The sequence below is a fragment of the Nannobrachium achirus genome, assembly GCF_963921795.1.
Source record: "Nannobrachium achirus genome assembly, chromosome: 7".
Classification (NCBI taxonomy): Eukaryota; Metazoa; Chordata; class Actinopteri; order Myctophiformes; family Myctophidae; genus Nannobrachium; species Nannobrachium achirus.
In genome coordinates this window covers 61,478,091-61,502,346 of record NC_137816.1, presented here as the reverse complement: position 1 = coordinate 61,502,346, position 24,256 = coordinate 61,478,091, and the positions used below count along the sequence as shown (strand labels likewise).

The 24,256-nt window shown below is 40.6% G+C and overlaps 1 protein-coding gene across 1 annotated transcript in view; it reads right to left on the bottom strand.

The window, feature by feature from the left end:
- The window catches only part of myo9aa (myosin IXAa), a gene marked incomplete at both ends in the record, with an annotated part of 126,610 nt that overhangs the window by 25,761 nt on the left and 76,593 nt on the right, over positions 1 to 24,256 (bottom strand). Inside the window, 9 exons of the mRNA XM_080730357.1 lie at positions 1,673 to 1,783; positions 2,706 to 2,786; positions 6,713 to 6,835; positions 6,938 to 6,977; positions 7,359 to 7,499; positions 15,424 to 15,499; positions 16,273 to 16,320; positions 19,995 to 20,117; positions 22,400 to 22,595. Of these exons, the coding sequence (XP_080586483.1) occupies positions 1,673 to 1,783; positions 2,706 to 2,786; positions 6,713 to 6,835; positions 6,938 to 6,977; positions 7,359 to 7,499; positions 15,424 to 15,499; positions 16,273 to 16,320; positions 19,995 to 20,117; positions 22,400 to 22,595 (939 nt within the window). The remainder of the gene's footprint in view (positions 1 to 1,672; positions 1,784 to 2,705; positions 2,787 to 6,712; positions 6,836 to 6,937; positions 6,978 to 7,358; positions 7,500 to 15,423; positions 15,500 to 16,272; positions 16,321 to 19,994; positions 20,118 to 22,399; positions 22,596 to 24,256) is intronic.

Here is a 24,256-nt window from a genome sequence, read left to right as displayed (position 1 = left end):
ATCTTTGCTTACATAACATGTAAAACATAATGGCTATTTTCTCAAGAATGCCTGAACGGATTTCCAATCTGATTTTTTTGTTTGAAAGCTGTGAACAGCCTGCACAAACATGGTGCATGATCTGTGCATGGGCGTGCATGATCTGTGCACTATAAATTACATGGAAGTCTATGGAGAATTATGGCAGGGAAAACCCAAAGAAGGCATATTTATTTGGCAGTAAACGAGTTAACTAAGCTAAATCTTCCCATCTAAGTTGTTCACTACAGCACAAACATGTATTGGACATCAAACATTGTGACCTTGACTTAGCAATGAAAATCACAAATCACAAAAACTGGCATTTAACCAACACCAAGGTTTTGGTAGAGTATCTCGGGGGCACATGCAGTTTCAGGTAAGGTCCTTGCTGTCCAAAAGTTGCGGGGGTTCAGACATCATGGCATAAATATGCTGAACTCTCACTCTTATAACTAAGGCCCATTGTCTGAATTCAATACACCCAGCAGTCTAGGCTGTAGGGGGTGGACAGGGAAACAGATGCTGTGTTTATACAATTACAAGCATGGGGAGTGTTTTCTGAAACTCTGGGACAATGGAGAGGCTCTGTTCTGCAGGCCTGACTTGAGACCCAGCAGAAATTATTCAGAGAGTGACACACACTAAAGATATTGGTAATCAGTGCCCGCTAGACCACTAATATGTTTGGAGGAAATTAAGAAGCCTGAAGCAAAAATGTACAATGAGCTATTTTTATACTCCATGTTCGCCTTTACAGATCAAAAGTCAGCCAGTGGGTTGATCTGACCTTTGCCAAGGGTCATTTTGAGGACACAGACATGGTTTTAGCATGACGGCTGATTTTACATGATCACAAAAGGCAAATAAATAAAAGACAAACTGGACAAACCTTGCGTGTCCAACAAGTCACATTCGATAAACACTCGATGTTGTCTGCTTTATCACCCATAAATGTTTTTTTTTTCTTTCTCATGCAATACACAACCAAAGTGGTTATGATAGCTGCCACCTGAAATCACCCATAACATTTCCTACTAACACATGGAAATGAATCCTAGTCATTCATTTGTTCAACCAACATCAACATGTTCGGGGACAAAGTAATCCATCACTGGCTTCTTAACTGATGGAAGCATGAGTGGAAAGAGTGAATCAAGCTTTGTGTCTTAAGACGGTAAGGTTGTGGAAGTCATTGCCTCAGCAGCCTGTTCTCCTCCACACCCTTGAACAGAAGAAACACATTAAATGTGGACTGCTTGCTAACCCAGGAACTGGCTGTCCCTCCCGCTGATGTTTCGTCTTATACACTGTTTATTTCCCGGATGAAGTGCTACTTGACAGTCCAACTTTTACTAATGTATGATGGAGAAATGGACTGCTGAGCAATGCACTGTAGAGGGGTAAGAGACTTGAGCTATCAAGCCTGGGTGTGTAAGGATTTATACTTCGAATATGATTATTCTGGAGGGGGGTCGCGGCCTGAAAAGTTTGGGAACCCTTGCCCTAGTGTATATGTCTGTCCCCAAGTTGGCACATTTGAACAACAAGACAATTCAATGTGCTTTAAACAAAACATGTATAAGTTAGCAACAGCTTTCGGCAAGGAAGTGCACAGCTTATTCATGGTGGGTGTTGTGAGTGTATGTGTTACCTTAAAGGTGTATTTGCAATTGTAGCCCGACTGTCGGATGCGTACAGTCTCCAGCATACCCGTGTAGCGTAGCTGCCTCAGCACTAAGGCATCGTTAAATCGTACAGGAAGCTAAGAGAGAAAGACATTGAGAAAGAGAACATGTAAACAAACAATAAACTTTAAAAAAAAAAGACTCCTGTTAAAGGCTTAATCAGTGTTTCAAATGGGAAACCACACCACGAAAAGGAAAAAAAAAAAACTAAAAACAAACAGTGGAGACATATTTGAATTGTGAGCAGCTCTTGACGGGGCTAGTTTTATAGAGAGAAACAGATTACAGACCTTGTTCATTTATATATTACTGTTATATATTATTAATAGTATTTGTGGTATTGTGGAGTTGAAATAGGTTTGCTTAGGTTAGTAATGATTGTCATAAAACAGAGCTACATTTGTATTTCAAAACCTCCAAATAGCTGTATAGAACAATCCCGGATTGGCCCTTTAACCTATTAGCATCCATGTCATTTTAGATATTAAACATTATGTTATACTTTGGCTATTCAAAAATAGCAGATCTACAAGCTCATAGCATGGCTAAAAATCATGAAAATGTGGCCAAGTCTTTGAATATACCGGTGTATAGCAAACATTCTTAGCGCTCTATGAGCTTGTAGATATGCTAGCTATTTTTGAAAAATCATGAAAATGTGTGAAAATCTATGAATAAACCAGTGTATAGCGAACATTCTTAACTAAAATCTTTGCTTCTGGGTGCTCCCTGGAACATCATATTGAAATGGGGGGTTCGGCGGGTAAATGCATATAATTTTGGGAGGTCCTTGACATGAAAATGTTTGAGAACTACTGATTTAAGTCATACAGCATAAGTCTTTCAGAAAACCGTTATGATTTAGAAGACATCTGCAGAACCATGCCCTCAGGTCTTAATGGGTTAAAACGATACCATGTCAGGAGCAGAGTGCCGGTAACACTTGAGGGTTAGGAATAACACTCAAAGTGCAGGCTCTCTAAATGGACCATACTGTACCTTTTCAGCGTTGGAGCGGATGCACTTGACAAAATAGGGCTCTGACTGGCCCAGAGTCTCCATCAGCTTATTGAGAGAGGCCTGCAGAGAGAACCACAGAAGAACCAGTGGTTAAAATGTACTTGGTTAAAAGTACAAATGTATTGGCATCAAAATGTACTTATAGTACTAATTGTGCAGAATGTTACATTACACAAGTTCAAAATCTATATACAAATCTTTTGAAAATAGCTTGTAGGTCGGCTATTTTCAAATGGCCGAAATATACAGTACAATATTTGCCTCTGAGATGTAGTGGAGTAGAAGCAAAAGTACTGAATATTGGAAAAACTCTAGTAAAGTAAAAAAAAAACTCAAAAGTGTACTTAAGTACAGTACTTGTGCATGTACTTAGTTACATTACACCACTGATTTGAACCTTGTTGATCTATTACAGTATATGGTTGTGTTTTGGTAACAGGGAGTTGAGGTTTTGTCATTTAATACCACCGTCTTTTGCGACTGTAGGTCACAGTTTACTATCAGAACCGTCACAGCTTGTCCGTACACGTCCGTCCGTCCGTCCGTCCGTGCGGACGTGTACACTTTTGTAAGGTCTATGGTTTTGCCGCTCTGACATCCTGCTCTGACATCACTGTGATGTCAGGGGAACCACACTAACAGAATCCCTTTTATGGAGTTCCCTGATCTGGTCATCAATATTAAGCCCATATCTAACAGGACTTCATATGGGAATGCCCATATATGGAGGCCACATCGGCCACATACCACACTAACAGAATCCATATATGGCCAAGACAGCCCATATCTGTGTGGCTGGTTCTACAGACATCTCCATGTATGGGCATAAAAGGGATTGTACTGTACTGTATGTTGTCAGATGTGATAGACGTCATAGGACTTTCACATAACGAATAACTGAGAAAGCATGTTTGGGCTCTCACAGCGTATCTCCATATACAGTACATGGATCTCCATATTATATGGGTACCAGGGGTCTCCATATATGGGTAACTACTCCGATATACATCACTGGCCAGATGGCCAAGTCCTTTAGGGCGAGGTCCCTTGTCGCCCTTAGGCGTCTTACTAGTTATATATATATACAAGATAGTGTAGTAAGGGATCATGGACGTTTATTATGTAACCACTTTCCGTTTTTAGAGAGGACCAGATTTGTGGGGATTGAGTTGGTTGAGTTAAACCACATGCATGCGATACATGTCCATAAATAATATACCTGGTGCACATCATGATGACACGCTACAGCGCAACCGAGTGTGTTTACGGATGTGCGCAATTACACAGATATATTGTGTATGTGTGTGTAAGGTAAAAGAAACCATGTGTGCTGCAGTAGTTCCGTGTGTGTTCGGCATGTGCATCTGTGCGAGTGCAACATGCACACGTGCAGCGGTGTAAAGTAACAAAGTACATTTACTCAAGTAATGTACTTAAGTAACATTTTGAGGTACTTTTACTTTACTGGAGTATTTCACATTTTCTGTACTATTACTAATACTATACATTGTATTGCAAATATTGTACCTTTACTCTGCAACAACTATTAGAAAACTACATACTGTATGATAACTTGTTAAACAGGACATTCTAATTCATAATTCATAATGAGTACTTTCTACTTTTGGTACTTTAGGTACATTTTGATACCAACACTTTTTGTACTTTTTGAATTGCAGACTTTTACTTTGTAACGGAGTATTTCTACATTGCAGTAATGATACAGTACTTTTAAAAAGTACCTTTTGCCCACCACTGCACACACGTGTGTTAGCATGTGTGTGAGCGTGTGCGTGTGCGCGCACGTGTGTGTGTGTGTGTGTGTGCGCGTGTGTGAGTGAGTGATATTTCAGCGGCAAGAGGAATTCAGGAGGAATTAAAGCAAGCAGCCAGAGTACAGGATGTGGGAAGTGAAGTCATCCACACATCGGGGCCAGGGCTGCCTGCCAGAGAGAGAGAGAGAGAGAGGGGCCTCCCGCTCCTAAACTACCAGCACGTTGGTGGGCCAAAAGCCTGTCAGGACCGCATACAAGTTGAATTTTGTTTATTTATCTGATTGTTTTTGTTCTTCTGATCAAGGAATTTAGCGTACATCATATTTTGATAGTTGTGGTTAAGGACACTTTATGTATATATATATTATATATTATTTGTTCCCTCTCTTGATGTACCTTGCTCTTTACTGTACTCTGTTCTTGTTTTTCTTTTATCTTTTTCTTACTTCTCTGTAACTTTGTAAATAACCTTATACTGCTGTGCTGCCTCTGGGCAACTGATTTTCCCCCTTGGGATAATAAAGGTATCTATCTATCTATCTATCTATCTATCTATCTATCTATCTATCTGGTTATTATTCAAGTCAAATTCTCTGAGAATGTTTCTTGAAAGCTTGCCAATTTAGTTCACTTCATAGATACGGCTGATAGCTGGCCCATAACATCACTGGTAAGGGGAAGGGAAATATGTTTTTTGTTGTTGATGTCACTTGACGTTTTATATATTATACTTTAGATATCGGCCTTGGGTTCGGACAACTTTTATTTTTGATAAGTAATGGGGTAGCTGGTTCCACAAACAACTATTTTTTTCCTCCATCTCTTTTTAAATGCTACTACTACAGTATTGCTCTAGTAGTTGTAGTTGTTGGTGTCAGGTGGAAACCTTGTATGTCCAAAACCTTCTTTTTTTGTTATTATTTTAAAAACTCATTTGAAACTACAAGATTTCTGCCTGACAGTGACTATATGTATCAGAGGAGAGTCTACACTGTAGGTCCAATGCAGCCTAATCATGTTCAGTCATGCACATGATTGCCGTAGTGTGAGCCCCGAGAGACACTCCACAGAGCTCCCCCAGAGTGTGAACTTCTGTATGCGTGCACACTTATATTACACCAATATGCACTGTAGATACAACAGACCTGTTTAACTACAGGAACCACAATGTCTCTATGGGCATTTAATATATATAATAATAGGCCAACATTCAGAACCCTGTCAGTGAAGTATGTAAGGTTTAAGTGGTTGAATGGTAATATGTAATGTAATATAGCTACTGTGTGTGTGTGTGTGTGTGTGTGTGTGTGTGTGTGTGTGTGTGTGTGTGTGTGTGTGTGTGTGTGTGTGTCCGACAATTTTGACTGTGGGTTGTACAACCACAGTCTGGAAGAGGCATTCCTTACCAAGGTGCTAAAGTACCATCGTCTTAAGGATGCCATTAAACAGCATGGTTACCAGATGTAAACAGCCTGTGTTCATAATCGGAAGCCTCTGTAATGTCCATAAATCAGTTGTGAGAGAGACATGCAGATTGCATGAATGCCCACGCGAAGAGCTAAGGCCTTGGCTTAATTCTGTGATATTTGGCAGTCGCCACATATGCATATGCTATCTATCTATGCGAGAGGCTATGCTTCCTGTGCCAGTGATCTGTATCCTGAAACACTCGTTGAGTATCTACTATTTATTGTCTGTGTTCAAGTATTTCTTGTTAAATGTGAACACAAATAAATATGTTAAATGTGAGTGTGTGGGGGCGCCCGCTGGCCTACTGGTCTAGGCGCATACCACATACAGTAGGCATTGATGCCTGATGGCGTCGCTGGTTCAATTCCCGATCCGGACGACCTTTGCCGTATGTCACTCCCCATCTCTCCCCCATTTCCTGTCAGTCTACTGTCCTATCGAATAAAGGCATAAAAGCCCCAAAACAAATCTTAACCCTTATAGTGCCAAAAAGCCGCTTTTTGACGGCTAGCGGCGCAATCCGGAGTGCCGATCCCGAACTAGTCCGGCTTTTTTGTCGGCTAGCAACGCCGTGCTTTGGTCCTTACCATGAGCTGATTATTGACGCTGTAGGTGGTCCGAGGGCCGCCGTTGTTTACCGCGATCGCTAAGCGCATTTTCCGCCAAATTATTCAGTAATCCAATGCAGATGGCCAACTTTGAAGCCCATTGTGTGTGTGTGTGTGTGTGTATCTGTCTGACCTGGAACTGTGCACTGATGCTGGGCGGTTTCTTCTTCTTGTGGAGGTGCAGGAGGGACTTGGTGATGCGGTCATGGAGAGTAAGTTTACTGAGGTATTTGAGAGACTTGACATCCAGTAAGTGCTGCAGAAGGAGAGAGACAGTCAGCTATGGGGACAACACTGCAGGCGGCAATGTGGCGATGAGAGGTTGGATTAAATTGTGACAGACAACACTGTGATTTACCTTAGGTAGAGCTGGCTTGGATTTGTAGTTTTTGTTTCTCCTATTTTAAGAGACAAGAGCAGTTTAATATGGGTCATATTCTTTCCCCATTTTCTGCAGTGTTCTACCATGCCATGAGTTTTTCTTTTTTTTTCTAATATTGATCCCATGTTCACTCTTATACTGTACGTTTATTTCCGGTTGATATACAAACCCAGGCCGTTCAGGTCCACTTAAAAATGTATAAATTCATATATTCTTCAGTCTGGTTAATTTGCTGGTTCACAAATGTTTAGTTCATTTAAATACAAATACTGTACATTGGATAAAGCTCAATTTGTCACGTACAGCAATAATAGTGTAGCTCGACAATATTGTTCCACAGACAAATCGCCACGACATGTCTGTCAGTAAATAATAAAATAGTATGAATTCCACTGACATGAGGATGCCATGGGCTCTCTCCAGGAGCTTGCTGCTGGTGGAGTTAACAAAGATACCGTCCTCTTCTGTGTTGGAGGAACTGGACATCAGACGGCTCTGCCGACCCACGCGGCCATTCCAGCCCGGGCTTGGCGAGTCCCTGCAAAGAGACAGATATTTTTATAAGACAGATATTAATGTTCTCATGTTTGTGTTATAAAATAAAAGAATGATTAAAACAAAAAATGTGATAAGTCCCTTTCTCCACTTATGTTTGATTGACACATGGACATCACAATTACATTGGACAAACCAGATGCATTGCTTAAAGGTATATTCAGTGATTGTATTTCATTCAAATAAAAGTATAAATGGTACATTTTCCATTCATTCTCCTCACTAGAATGTGTGCTGACCATAATATGGTAAGGACTTCCACCATGGCCCGTGTTACGAGTATAGCTAGATTCGGTTTTCAGAGGTGGCCAGCCAGTCCTCGACCAATCAGGGTAGAGTATGGCCGTAGATGATGTTTAGTTATGATGGTCAAAATAAAAGTTTTGAGAACCACAGTCACTCTGAATTAAGAACGTCTGCTAAATGCCTAGATTGTAAACTACTGAACTCATAAAATGCCACAGTCTCGTAGTAAATCAGTATCATATATATCCTGAAGCTGGAGACGTAGGCCTACCGATATTCAGTGATTGGGTCAAATGATGAAAACGAGAACATTTTAATGGTGTAAACGCTGTAAGGCCAGTAAGGGACAAGATGACCCCCGGCCACTTTCATTATCACTGAATACACCTTTAAAGTGTATATAGCACGACTAGTCCACAGGAGGCTTTTCTAAAAGAATAAGACTAGTCTAAAACCCAATCAAGTTCCAAAAAGAATATGCATATACAGTATATACTAGTAATAATTAAAATGCTCAAAATCAGACCCAATACATTAACTTGTGAAGCAATTCAGAAACTATTCATGTAGGCACAGTTGATTTCATTTCAACCATAAGAGTGGCAAAGACAAGATATTAATCAAACCCTATATATATTAGTCCAAATACTGTATATGCTAGGGTTCAAGTGGTTAATGACTTGGTGGTGTTGGGATCAGGGGAATAGGAGGCTCAGTGACAATCCATCATATTATATACAGCTAACAGGTTACAGGACCATCATGGGGTTCAGACTGGATTGTTTTCACTCCTGTGATTTATAAGAGACTCTCCTGCTGTGTCTTCAGGCCACACACATTGACACGTTAAAGAGAGTGTGTTGCGTGTTGCGTGTGTGTGTGTGTGTGTGTGCGTGCGTGCGTGCGTGCGTGCGTGCGTCTTTTTTAACTCAAGTTAAAGTATCAATACAGCAATGTAGAAATACTGTGTTACAAGTAAAAGTACAAACGTATTGTATCAAAAAATCGTAATAAATACAGTAACAAGTAACTCACATTTTTAAATCATTATGGTGGAGTAAAAGTACTATACTTCTCTGAGATGTAGTGGCACAGAAGTAAAGGTATTGAAAATTGGAAAACCTCCAGTTAGGTAAAAGTATCTCAAAACTGTTAGGTCAGAATTGTACTTTAGTACAGTACTTGCGTAAATGTACTTAGTTACTTTACACCACTGGACTGGGAACATAATATGATATACTAACAGCGGAGTGCAGCCATTCCTAGAAGCTACGGGGAGCCAGCAGAGAATAACAGGTGAGATGTTATGGTATTTTAATAGGTGTCTGGGAGGCAGGAAGGGCTAGCGATAGGAATTCTACACTGGAAAAGCCTCAGTGTTAATATAAATTTAACCCGTTCAGAACGGGTACACATTATTGAGTATCATTATTTTATGCTTTAACTATTGAAAAATAGCAGATATACAAGCTCACAGCGCGGCACCGAGTGCCGCGCTGCGAGCTTGTAGATCTGCTATTTTTGAAAAAAAAAGTGAAAATTAGAATTTTGACCCGATTCTGTAAGTGTCTTTTGAATCATTCTAATGTTTTTTGAAAAACCCTATGTTTCTGTGTCAGCAATCTGGCCAGCCATCGTCAAAGAAAAAAAAAAGGTCCTTTTCACTTAACTGGAGCTCAGTTAGTCTGTTCTTGAGAGACTACTATGTCAGTGGTTCTCAAATCCTTTCATGTGTAGGACCCCCAAAATCATATGTATTTGGCCACGGACACCCATCTCAAAGTATTTAGTTCCAGGGACCACCCAGAAGCAAAATTTGAGTTACAAACTTTCGCTTTGAATATACATATATCCAAAGATTTGCACACATTTTCACGACTTTTTCAAAAATAGCAGATCTAGAAGCTCGCAGCGCGGCACTCGGTGCCGCGCTGTGAGCTTGTATATCTGCTATTTTTCATCACTGGTGCTGCGCTGTGAGCTTGTATATCTGCTATTTTTCACTGGTTAAAGCATTCATTAATTCTAGGCCTAAATGGGTTAAAGAGTGTACAAGTGTAACCAATTAGACCCGTAAGAATCTATTCGGGATGAATCGAGATTGAGGATTTTACTGTGTAAGTTTCCACAATAAAAAAAAAAACACATTTTGCCAGATGAGCAAACGAAACACATTGTGGATTTCTTTTGTTTTAGGCAAGCGGCCTTGCAAGACCTTTTAACCCATTTAGGCCTAGAATTATTGAATGCTTTAACCAGTGAAAAATAGCAGATATACAAGCTCACAGCGCGGCACCGAGTGCCGCGCTGCGAGCTTGTAGATCTGCTATTTTTGAAAAAGTCGTGAAAATGTGTGCAAATCTTTGAATACCGTATATGTATTTTCAAAGCGAACGTTTGTAACTCAAATTTTGCTTCTGGGTGGTCCCTGGAACTAAATATTTTGAGATGGGGGTCCGTGGCCAAATACATATCATTTTGGGGGTCCTTCACATGAAAAGGTTTGAGAACCACTGACATAGTAGTCTCTCAAGAACAGACTAACTGAGCTTCCAGTTAAGTGAAAAGGACCTTTTCTTTGACGATGGCTAAGCCAGATTGCTGACATAGAAACATAGGTTTTTCAAAAAACCTTAGAAGGATTCAAAAGACACTTCTAAAGACAAATTCTAATTTTCACAATTTTTCAAAAATAGCAGATCTACAAGCTCGCAGCGCGGCACTCGGTGCCGCGCTGTGAGCATGTATATCTGCTATTTTTCAATAGTTAAAGCATAAAATAATAATACACTATAATGTGTACCCGTTCTAAATGGATTAAGCTGCACTTAAGACTTTTATTTATCTTAGTCTTTATATTCACTCATTGTCTCAATACTCAAAGTATTTTTGTGGTCAATGGACACATGCTCAAAAGTTGTTTTCAAAGGAACATCAGAATTCAGAGGGACAACTAATGGTGCAGAACAGGCATGCTCAACCGCCAGTCAACTTGGAGCTCATCGATCTTGCAATATTTTCCTTTGCGGTCAATAAACAGCGAGGTTTATGTTTGAGACGTGTTTTGCCATGTCTTGGGAGCTCCTCACACCCGAACCCGTTTGCACCCAAGATCTAAAATAGAAACCAGGCGTGAAACTTTGACTGTCTGTGGTTGGTCCAAAATGTTTCTATGCCAAGGACTGGTTAAACTGACACTATATACTGTGTGTGTGTGTGTGTGTGTGTGTGTGTGTGTGTGTGTGTGTGTGTGTGTGTGTGTGTGTGTGTGTGTGTGTGTATATATGTTACAGTTAGATTGGGTAACTCAGTTAGATCGTGGTAAGAGCACTCGTTTTGTCGTTCACCACACACCAATCACCACCAGATGGCGACAACAGCCATTCACTACTGTAGGCGCTGACGTCACTCGTTTGCGACTCTCTTTCCTTGTTTATTTACTAGCCTAGCTCGGCTGTGTTTAGCCATTAGCTTACTATGCCTAACTCTAACCCTAACCCTAACCTTAACCTCAGTAAAACTATGCCTAACCCTAACCTCCGTGGGCCGACGCTACGTTGTTGTTGCCTTTGTTGTGGATCAAAGCGACCGCTTGTTCCGCCCCGCGCCGCGCGACGAGCGCTCCGGGTCTCAATTTCACCGAACCTCAAAAATACCGTGACATACTTAAAGAGGTGGTGCCATAGTTTTGTACTTTTTCTGCTTTGTATGTGTCTATGAATTTAACGTTACTCTAATAGACCCCACAGGTGTGGTTCTAATGTGCAAACGTGCCTTCCCTGTGTATTTTTGGTTACTTCCTGAAAGCTGAAAGCCTCCGAGTCAAAAGGCCCAACGGAAAAACACTGAATTAATGACATCATAAACTCATCCCCTCCCCTTTTACCATTCACCCAACACTGTGTATGTGGTTAACTTCAGCTGGGTCACCACCCACCTGACAACCAGGCGGGTGGGTGAGCAGGTGGGTGTGGCCAGATAAAAACATAATTTTAACACTTTCTGGACACTCTTTTGGGAAAAAAAATCTTCCTCCTAATTTAATCATAATCCCTGATCATCATTAACCTTTTTTGTTACTTTCCTATTGGCCCCCCTGGCGCCCCCTGGAGGACCCCACTTTGTAATATGAATGAATGAATGAATGAATGAACGAACGAACAAACGAATGAATGCACTGAAGTAAACAGATCCCAAGGATCCTATAATGTATTCATATTATTTTATTCATTCGATCAATGTGACCAAATCAGAACATAGCCTTTACTCCACTGTGGAATAAAGCATGAACGTTCATTTCACATCTGGAATAGCATAATGGGGAGAAATCTTTCCCAGTCAAAATATCCATCTCTGTAAACAGCGACAGAGCACAATGTGTCTTTGTGGTGACTGTTATTCTCCATGGTCTCCCTGAAGAGAGAGGCCCATAAAGTGCTGCTCTCTCTCCACTGTAGTGTCCAGCAGAAAAGCGCCGTGCTGAGGCCTAATATTTATCACTCCCTGGGTCCTCCTCTCAAATGTGTAACTCTGACCCTGTGTCACGTAAGAAGCAGCTGCACGGGGGCTTCGGGCCTCACTTAATAAACTGGAAGTAAGCGTTGTGTCTGTGCGTGTGTGTGTGCGTGCGCGCGCGTTGTGTGTGTGCTTGTGTGTGTGAGAGAGAGAGAGTTGGGGGATAGAGAGTGCTAGGGTGCAACAGCGAGAGAGAGGGTGCAAAAGTGAGAGTGAGTGAGAGAGAGAATTGTGAGAGGAAGACAGAGTGTGCGTGCGTGCGTGCAGTGAACAGAGGTTGCAAATCACATTAGGGGGAATTTATCAGCCCTTGACTGCAGCCCCTGTGGTAACAAAAGCAGTGCTGTGTGTGCGCGAGGGCCTTCGCAGGACTGCGTGGTTGGGGGTGCTAATCTCACGCTCGAGAGCTAATTAGAGGAGCTGGTGGACTGAGGTCTCGGGGTGGCGTTGTAGTAATTCCGGAGGTCACTGCACACAGACATCAGTCATTCTTTTGTAATGGCATGCCACACTTTGCTGCCTGTGAATGCTGAACAAGTGCTACTTTCCTTTAAATACTATTTTGTTATTATTTGAACCACATAGCAATGCTAAACTACTGCAATGACTGTCTGTGGATTATGTCACTCTGTCTGTCCACACATTTACCCACCAGGGGGTGCTGAAAAGAGTAAATTGAAGGACTTTTAAGACCTTTTTAATTACTTATAAAAAAAAAACTAAAAAAAAAACATCAGCTTCAAAAGTAATCAACAAACTATTCTATAAAAACTGTTAAAACATTGGCAAAACTATCAAATAACATAAGAGGCGTTGTGAGCTTGCGGATCTGTTATCTGCACAATATTTATCTGTGGAACCAGAGACCGAATGTAATTCCTAAATTCCTACATTCCAAGTGCTTGTCAGGGTGGGGGGTCCCCAGTTCAAATATGATTATCTGGGGGGTCCCCAGTTCAAATGGGGAGGGGGGTTACGGCCTGAAAAGGTTGGAAACCGCTGCCCTACATGAAAGGCGATGAACTACTGTATGTTTCTCAACTATGTATTGCTTATTAAGTGTGCCTGCCATGCAATGGCAAAACACTTATTGTAATCCGCCATAATAATGACTATGATCCCACAAATTTCGAAATGTAATAACTGCAGTACGATTTACGCTACCCCTGCAATATATACATCAAAACGTGCTGCTCGGCCGGGAATGGTGTGCTATTACTTTTCTTTCCGATCCGTGTTACAATGGCGACGTAATTCGCCCAAAAACCCTATTGACTTTGAATGGGGGACACCAAAAAAAAAAAAAACGTTGGCGCCACACTCTGGCATACTTTTGCCTAGCAACATGATTTAAAGTTTTAAACGCTCACACGACTTTGGACTTTTTCCGGCCAATAGGGACGAGCTGTAATTGATTAAGCCCCGCCCCCTCTGTAATCCTATTGGCTGGGCTTTAAACATCCATAACTCCAGTTCACAGCATGGTACCGTCTTGAAACTTGGTATCTTGGCTTAAACAGCCAATAGAGACATATTACTTATGCCCCGCCCCGTCTTAAGCCCCGCCCCATCTCCCTATTGGCTGAGCTTTAAACACCTATAACTCCAGTGTGTGAGTACTTAGATGGCCAATAGGGACGAGCTGTAATGATAAGCCCAGCCCCCTCTGTCTTCCTATTGGCTGAGCTTTAAACATCCATAACTCCAATTTGCAGCATGTTACTGGTCTCAAACTCGGTCGGTGGTCTGACAGACCTAATGGCTAACCGCTAATGCTAACCGCTACTTCCACTAATGCTAATGCTAAAAATGCTAATGCTAAAACACAAATGCTAATGTTAAAAATGTTAATGCTAATGTTACAAATGCTAATATTAAAAATGCTAATGCATATACGTGGCGAGCTGCAAGCACACTTAAAATTTCGTAGGAATTTTCTTTTCTAGTTTGTATTTATTTCCACATTTCAGAGGATTGTAAATTTGATCCGGGCAAACGGTAACCTCGCGTCACCAGACTTTCCAACACGGAGTAACGCCTGGTATTCGTTCTAAACTGGCCTGTGTGATCCGGCTTAGGTAAAAAAAATCAATAATAATGTCAATAAATAAGTTAAGTCGCTACTTCGACCTCACGCCATCGGGGCGAAGATATAGAACCCTGAAACGTAAAAAGGTTAGTCTTAGCAGGAGGTGTTGTCCCCTCGGCCATTGCTGCATTAAACAAACTGCCCCGCCTCCGTTGATAGGATGGTTTTCTGTGTTCAGATATGTTTTGTCTGTGTGATACATTAATTTTGACGGTTATGTGTTGTTTTGTTGTTTCAAAGAGACTTGTGAAGACAAATATCCCTTCGGGGACAATAAACATTATTATTAAGTCTCGTTAGTCGCACTACACGTTAGAATAGAAGATGGACATACCAAGCGATTATACCAAAAGAAATGAAACGATTTCGGATTATACCAAACTAAACACATTTTAGCCTGATGACGTGAGGTTATTTCTGCTTAGAATCGGCTCAGAAACCGGAAGACGCTATTGATCCCAGGCAAGGCAAACAGACTTCATGGAGTCAGGGTTCCCACACATCTTTACCAATTAATTTCCAAAACTTTTCCAGAATATTTAACCCGATTTCCAGGACTATATAACAATAATTCAGCTCAATAACGAGTCGCTTACTCCTATGCGCAATGCCCAAAGACAGGTAGTGTATGCCAGTGGTTCTCAACCTTTTCTGGCCGTGACCCACAAAATAATCAAATTTGAACTGGGGACCCAGGCACCCTGACGAGCACTAAGAGTAGAGGAATTTTGTATAACACGGTTTTATTGTGAAAATAGCCGATCTACATGCTCACAACGCCTCGCAACGCGAGGCGTTGTGAGCATGTAGATCTGCTATTTTCACAATTTCTGCCTAAAATTTGACAATTTGGCCAATGTTTAATTTGTAATTTCAGAGGTATTAACAAAATCAATAACCAAAGACAATGCATAGCTATTTTTTCCAGGACCTTCCAGGACCCTTCATCAATTCCAAAACTTTTCCAGTACTGGAAAAATATTTTTCTAATTTCAAATATATTTCCAGGAATTTCATGACCGTGGGAACCCTGTGGAGTAGATTTACAGGCTCGTACCTGGGGGACTTTTCATTGACTGCGTTTGTCCTCTGCAGGTCCGACAGAGGCATCCGAGGACTCTTTCTGACGCCACCTAATTATGGACAGACAAGGGAGGAAGGCAACAGATGAGAGAAACACACACACACACACACACACACACACACACACACACACACACACACACACACACACACACACACACACACACACACACACACACACACACACACACACACACACACACACACACACACACACACACACACACACACACACACACACAGTCTCTACACTGTTGCAATTTTGATCAATGCTTTTTTTTTTATGGAACCTGAAACTAGATTATAATGCATGAAACAATATGTGAGAGGTTAACAGTGAGTTTCTTTTGTTAGTTTTGTGAGAATTATGGTAGATGATCGTTTTGTGAAGTTATTTGTTTTAGTCTGGACAGTAAAGGTTTGCTTTGGAAATGTGCTTAGTTAAAGACACAGCTGCTGCGGTAAATTAAATGCCAAATGCTCAAAAATAGATCTCAAAGTGTTAAATATGGTGTGAAGCAAACATGTAGTCATGAATAGTTTTCACATAAGCTGCTTTGACGATTAGGTCAGAGTGACTGGAAACTCAAATTAGGGAAAAGGAACGACTTCAATGAGACAATATTGGCATCAGAACACTCAGCAGTGCTGGTTAAATCTGTAATCACTGTCTGATACAATCAGCTTCTATATTATCTATTTTAATCTACAGCCAATAAAACACAGTTGTGTGAGTCATCGACTCTACAGTGTGATTAGATTACTTAATAAGTGATCCAGCTAAATGTTGCATTTACTACTACAGTGTATTGAGACTGTGTACCGTTTTCAGTTTCCTCACTTTGTGCAATATTTTCACTTTCATCCGGTGCTGTGGGGGTGCAGGTGCACAACAAAACAAATCCAAAAAACACAACATAAATGACATGGGCATAATGTGGGAGACGTACAGCATGTTTGGATAACGTAGGATGTTCTTTGAACATAGTGTCAGAGATAACCTAAAAATAATTTGACTGCACACTGTCAAATCCTCACTCTTGAAAGTGTACAAATGCGCAGTGGTGGAAAAAGTACACACTTTTTCTTGATAAGTAAAAGTATGAATACTGCAATATAGTACATTTAGTAAAAATTACTTAAATTACTTAAAGGAGTAGTTCACCCCAAAATGACTTTTTTTCTATTGATTACTCACACCATGGAGACTTGAGTTCAATAATACTTTTTTGTATTTTTTGCATTCCTAAGACAAAACATGTATTATAGTAAATGTACCCCCAATGATTCCGGAATCCGGAATCAAAGAGGGTACATTTATTGTAATCAAATTATTGTTTTAGGAATGCGACAAAAAACTAAAAATATAACTGAACTCAAGTCTCAATGGTGTGAGTAATCAATAGAAGAAAAAAAAAGTCCTTTTGGGCTTGAACTACTCCACCAAAAGTAGAAAGTATTCATTATACAGAATGTCCCATTTCAGTTTTCAAATGTATACAAATATTTAGAAAATAACAGATCTACAAGCTCACAATTCATTGTGAGCTTGTAGATCGGCTATTTTTAAATGGCCAAAATGTATATAGGGCTGACGTGGGTAATGTATGTTTTCTAATGATAATCCAAATCTAAAAGTAACTAGTAACTAAAGCTTTCAAATGATTATAGTGCAGTAAAAAGTACAATATTTCCCTCAGAGATGGAAATAACGTAGGAGTAGAATTCTCCACTAAAACACCTCAAAGATTTTAGTAAATGTACTTAGTTATTTTCCACCACTGACCAATGCAACATACTGTACATCTGTACTCTCAAGAGTTAAATGAACACTCAGGATTTGAGGGTGTTTTACACCACATGTAAAACATTATCAAATATTGAATGTGAGGGAGTTAGTGACACTGGTATTACTGTCCGTATCCCAACTATGGTACCCTCTTTCCTTTTAGTCTGTTAAACACCACCACCAGTCTGTTTGAGATCAGAGCAGTAAGAGAGTGGGCTTTTAACCACATGAACCCTATCCACAAGTTTCCGCGGGAGTTTACTGGAGACTATCGGGACCAAACTTCCGGGTTTAACAGCAGACATACAAGCTCACGTCGCGTCGCAGATGCAACCCGTTGTGAGCTTGTAAATCGGCGCCGGAAGCGCGGTACAGACGTCTGCGCAATGCACTATGGGGCGTTGGAAACTCGTGGATAATTCTGATATTCTTTCACCGATATTGACAGATGAAAAAAAAAACATTATAAATATATATATAATAATGTAATACATGTATATCGGTATCGGCCGGTATATTTGACCCTGCATATTATCGGATATCGGCCAACATGTCAATATTGTGCATCTTTAAAGAATAGTGTACCTATTAGCAGACCCAGATTTTGGGTATTGATGTACAATGAATTATTATTATTATCATCACTGTCGGGCAGAAACCTTGTATCTCCAAGATTCAAATTTGTACGTTTTTATTTTTTATTTTTTTTATATAAAGTACCTGTAAAGCCCTGCTTCATCATATAAGACTGTCGCACAAAATTCACAAGTTTAAATCGTTTCCACACGATATATAGGGTTTAAGTGGTTAAGAGCCTTTTCCAGCGCACCATAGAACAGTTCTGAGAACAGTTAGGTGTGGCAGAAGACAAGCAATATTTGAACTCTACCCACTAACACAATAGGCACACAGAGTGAGACCCCTCAGAGTTCATTTAACTCTGAGAGTGTAGAAATGAAATTAACACCAGGGTTTTTTTGTGTTGTGTACAGAACTAGATGAAGAAGAATAGTTCTTATACAAACACTATTATGAAAAGAAGTAGGAGTGGGGCGATTCACTCAAATATCGTGATTTTTTTAAATGCCACAATATTAAAATGGAATTGAAAAGTCCAGAATCTATTTGCATTTAATTTATTATAATTTGTCCTTTTTTTTATGTCAGAAAGACGAGATGTTATCTAGCTGCATTGAAGTGTAAGCTTCAACTTTTCATGGTTTATATTGTTAAAAAATATTTTAAAATGTTCTAGTATATAAAACGCAAAGTAACTTTGGGAAAGAAAAAATAAATAAACCATAATAAATAAATCATAATATCGAATAGCAACAATTATTAATGTTGAATCACCGAAACGCAATATAATTAATTAAGAATCGCAATATAAATCGAATGGGCACCCTCGGTATCGAGATCGAATCGAATGGGGTGGTAAGTGAATCGTCCCCACCCCTAAACAGGAAGACATCTTGTAATAATAAACACCTGGAATTGTTACTGTGCCCTCACCCCACCCAGACCAATGTGGGTTAACTTAAAAACAGAGGGTTAAAATGGCTGACCCCATGCATATAGGGTCCATGCAGTTGTGGCGGGACAGCCCCATTTCTATAGGACACCCGTTAGTGACAGAGCGGCGTGCAGCATGCAGGTAGACAACATGCGGAACGGATTGAAAACACACACACACACACACACACACACACTATACTCACACGCACACACAGGCATGCAGGAGCAAAAAAGAGAGAGGGAGAAGGGAGACACAGTGGGATTGGAAGACCAACAAGCATCTACTGTAAAGATGGAGAATGAGGATCCTAATGACGCTAAAAATAAGGGGGGGGCAAATGACGGTATGACAAAAATAATAATAAACCAAAAACTAGAGAGGTGCAATTCCGGCAAATTGCAAGTGTGGTTGCCATCTTTTTGCATTTTGCCATTCAAGTCAATGGGGCTACTGCCGAAGTGGGCATACGTCCCGAGTTTATGGAGTTACATTTAGCCAATGAGGAAGCAGCACAAAACTGCTTTTAGCCAATGAGGAAACTGCATAAAGGTGACGTCACAAGAAGGCTTATTCCTCATTGGCTAAATGCTACTCCATAAACTTGAGACCGAGAACAATAGTGTATTGCCCTTCAGGGAACCAAACTAATAACCCCTGAGGCTGTGTGAAAGCATGTATACTAGGGCATTCACCAAATATTCGAATATTCGAATATCAAAGTCACTATTCGACGTTGTTCACCGAAGTCGAATATTCGCTTTTTTTTTTTTTTTTTTATAGTTTTGTCTTTAAAAATATATATATTTCTTCATGGTTTATAAAGCTTGGCTAGATAGGAAGTCATAAGAACCCTGACAAGCACTTGGAATTGTAAATATTGTGAAAATAGCCGATCTACATGCTCACGTGAGCATGTAGATCGGCTATTTTCACAATGTTCGCCTCTTGCTTACTTAATATTTGACAGTTTGGCCAGTCCTGTCGAATATTCGACTATTCGAATACTTTGAGGTCGAATAATTCGAATACTAAAAAAATCACTATTCGTGAATGCCCTGGTGTATACAGATATTTATAATGTCGCCTTTTGAGGATTTGGTTTGGGTGAATCTCGACGACGTTGTACACTAAAGATGCTGATGTTGGTCTACCTCATCCATCATGTTTTCCCCCTGCCCGCCTTTCGTGGCTTTTGGCATTAGAAGTGGGAGGAGAGTTATTACTGGGACTGCAGCCTTACTGTGCTTCTCCTCCTTGCACCTCTGCAGGATCTCTAAGCTTCTCTGATGCACGGGATGGTGCAGAAAGCTAAAACTATCCACACTTTTCAAAACTGCACAGGGAGCAGCGTCATCATCATGCCCTTTGAAAAGCAAAAAAAAGAAAAGAAAACAACAAAAGAAACAAAGGGGAAAGATAAAACAACAAAGGGAAGAGAAAACGGGGGCAAAGAGAGAGAGAGAGAGAAACGATAGATTAGACAGCGAGTAGAGATCAAGACAGGCAGTTCATCTACCAGAGATACCTGTGCAAAGACTGTCAGAGAGGCGGTAACTGAAGTTCGGTGCTGTAGCTCAGGGGTCTTCAACGGGGGGTCCGGGACCCCTAGACCTAAGGGGTCCTCAGAGTTAATAGAGGGGGGGCTGCCAAATCTTTAATGTGTGATAGGATTTTTTTTAACCCTAGCATCCCTATTCTTAGGAAAACTTTCCCCAATAATAACAGCAGATCTACAAAGAGATTTGGCGTAATTGATGGTTAAAATCTTTAAATGTCTGAAAATACACATTTACATGAACCCAACATACACATTGATAGTGCTAGCTGTCAAACAAGTCTATGAAGCCATCTATGAAATCTATGATAAAGTTTAATCTGCAACACAATGTTAACCAATATGTAGTGGGGATCCCTGCTTCATATTATCTCTCTCAGCTAAGGTCTCCTTGGGCTGAAACAAAAAAACATTGAAGACCCCTGCAGCAGTTGGTGGCAGCAACTGTAGTTCAGAGGGGGGCGACCGCCTGGATATTTCCACATTAAATCACAGCATCAGCTTTTAGGGGGTTTCCATCATCTGACATCAGTTTGTACGCCCCCCGGGGGGGCAATTGAGGCAATAAGGAAAAAATGCACAACTCTGTTGAGAGAAGAGTATCCTGGACTGAAGAAATAAGCGGTCTGTTTTCATCGAGGCATTCAGGTTTTGCGGAGGATTTCTACGGAGATCTACAAAGGGAAGAGGCAAAGCACGGAAGGTTTTTCTAGGAGAGAGATATTTTCACATACGTTTAGCAACGGGTAGAAAGGGGTGCACATCTCAGCCAGACGGTGGCACTGAACGAACGGCGTGGGCAGAGAGTACGGTACCTAACGCCCACTTCTACTGCATGTCAAGAACACGAGAAACAAGGCACAGCCTAAAGAGCTACAGCAGTGGTTTTCAACCAGTGGTCCGGGGACCACCAGTGGTCCCTGAGGGGGTTCCAGGTGGTCCCCAGCTAAATGATGGAGACTTGGTAACCAAAATGGACCCTTAAAAGATCTTTAACTCTTGAGATTAGTTTCATTTTACATTCTCTAAAGTTAAAGTATCGTTAAACATTACTTAATTTACAAGAAGTCTACACAATTAGAGAATGTAGAGGAATTTGCCGTTTATCTCTCTTAAGACACCATGGCATTGTGGACACATTTTTATCCAGCAATAACAAAATATTCTAGGTTTTGTGTCTGAGATCAAATGGTGGTCCGTGGCTCAAATGCTGAATAAATAATCGTCCTTGACATGAAAAAGGTTGAAAACCACTGAGCTACAGGACAGCTATTGTACTGGCAGCACCATTACTAGCACTACGCACAGATACTACAGCACAGTGGCTGAGGAAAGAGACGGGCCAGGTCAAGTAATCGATCAAGATGGAAGCAACAGAACAGAATGGTCACTGAGCTGCAGTTTTATTTTGCGAATAACTATACTTTTTATTGGCGGCTGGGATTTTGCCGTTTCACAACTTTTGTCAACACATTACTTTAGTTTTGATACCGTACTGTACCTTAGTACAGCAAGTTTGGGTTTCTGGCAAATATTTTAGCCAGTTTCTGGCACACCCACATTTTGTGAAGTATGTTACTTCCGGAAAAACGAATTAATTGATAATATATGTTTCCAAAAGACAAAATGTTAGTGAGCCAATAAAATAAAATAAAAAAGTCAATCAAAATGAACAACAATTATGTCTCCCATCTTTTAAAAATGAATTGACGGTCAGCCGATTCATTATTATGCCAATTGTACCAAAAGATTTGACGTTTGATTGCCTACGTATGTACACCAACACATTGTCCCTTCCGTTTTGATAGATTTCTTGTTGGGAGGTCAGAGCTCTAGTAAACACTCACACTAACATTTCTAAATCTACTGATGCAATGTGAGGTAGAATGCGTTGAATAACGGGGTAGAGGGACATAGACAATAACAGTTTTAGGCGTGTCTGACGACTATGCTGCAGAAAAAAAGCGAAAACATGACTTCCACCTCCTCTGCATCTGCATGAATTCTAGTTTGATCTTCCCTCTGAACCTGCTGTGTGGGTGTCTGTATGTATGCGTGTGTGTGTGTGTGTGTTCCTAACTGACGCTCACCGGTCCTCTTCTGCGCGTGTCTCTTCCCAGCCTCTCTGAAGGCCACCAGGGCCCTGAAGTAGGCTCGGAGAACAGCCCAGCGGAACGTGGCCGAGGGGTCGATGCCCATCAGCCCACAGATGAAGGCATTCTTGCTGCTCTTAAGCAGGGCTACAATGTCTGGCCGCATGTGGTCCGTGTTCTTTTCCCTGAAGTCCTGCGAGAGAGAGAAAGCGTGTGTGCGTGCGTGTGTGGTGTGTGGGTGTGTGCGTGTGAGCAGGAGACAGAATGAAGATGCATAGAAATAAATAGAGATTGTTGATGTTTCATCCAGGGGCATAGTTCCGCCGATTTAAAATGACTCCAATACGGAACTAAAACTTCCTATGATTGGCCGCTAGTTGCACTGTTTTCCCCCCCCGTCCGATCGCAAAAAGAATTGTTCTCCATTGGACCCCATTCATTTTCCCCTTTTGTTTTCTAACCTTAATTAACATTTTCATAAATACTGTATGGTTCCTATCGCTAGTTAAAAATTGCCTTTCAATTACCATGATATGCGTTTTGTGCAAATACGGTCCCATTTATGTTAAAATTGATGATAAACTTGTGGGGGGCGTGGCCAACTAAACTGATACCAGCCGGCTGTGTTCTTCTTCGTGTGCTGCATTTCGGCAGAGCTCAACACATTCTCCCAAGTATCCTTGCGGTTGCACGTGACCGTTGGCAGCCAATAGCATCCTCTGGTGCTTTTACAATCTATGATGGCGACACCATTTCCAAGGACCCAAAATGCGTCATTTGCGCTGCATAGAAACCAATGGCTTCGCTTTGTCCATATATTTTACAGTCTATGGTTTCATCCCATCCTCCTCAGTCTGGTGGAACAGTACTGTGCTACAGACAGTTAAGTTACTACATCGCAACCGGGAGAATACGCCTAAAGGGAACTCTGGTAACACTTAAAGGTCACCTCTATAATACAGTATATTAATGCATTACAATGTACTTATAGGGCATTATAACTCATTATACATGTTTATAATAATGTAGGACAACTTATAACAACGTTTATAACGTATTATAAGTGTTGGTCATAATGCATAAAGAAGTTATTATAAATGTTTATAATTATGCAACTCGCAATAAAGACACATTATAAAGTCTAGCTAAGTTAGGGTAGTTATAATGTGCTGTTCCACTTATTATACATTATAAACATTGTTAGAATACATGATATAATCATGTATGATAACATTTATAACTAGTGTTATAATGCTCTATAAGCGCATTATAATGCATTACAAATGCTTTTATAATGCAGTATAGATGCAACCTTTAAGTAAAGCGTTACCAAAACTCTTTTAGCCAAACCTTACTGGTCTACATCTGAACCTGTTTATCCCTGAAAACCTCAGTGGGAGTCTATTATGACTAACATTATTAATAAAAAGGGGCTGGTCTTGAATCATGAGAACGAAGTGCTTTCCAAACTCAAATTCAACATGGACACAAGGGCAGATCCGATTGAGCCAAGACTGTGAAAGCATGAATGAATCTTATCCCCATTATTATTGTTTGATATTAACTGAAGCCACAAAAACGGTCCGTGTTATTTCAAATTAGTCGAGAGATTACTTCAAGCATAAGATCCAAACAAACCAGAGCGATGCATGGGAATTTCACAGGATGACAGGCTGCGAGAACATGAGACGGTTGTTGTTCATCGTAATAACTTTGTAAACGAAAGCCCAGGTCTGTACAATAGTTGAAAGGGTACCTGGGTTGCCAGATCTTGATTTGGTTGTGTAATATGACTCTGTTCCTGGGACTTATGCCAGGACAGTGATTAAAAAATGTCTCTCTATTGGCTATGTG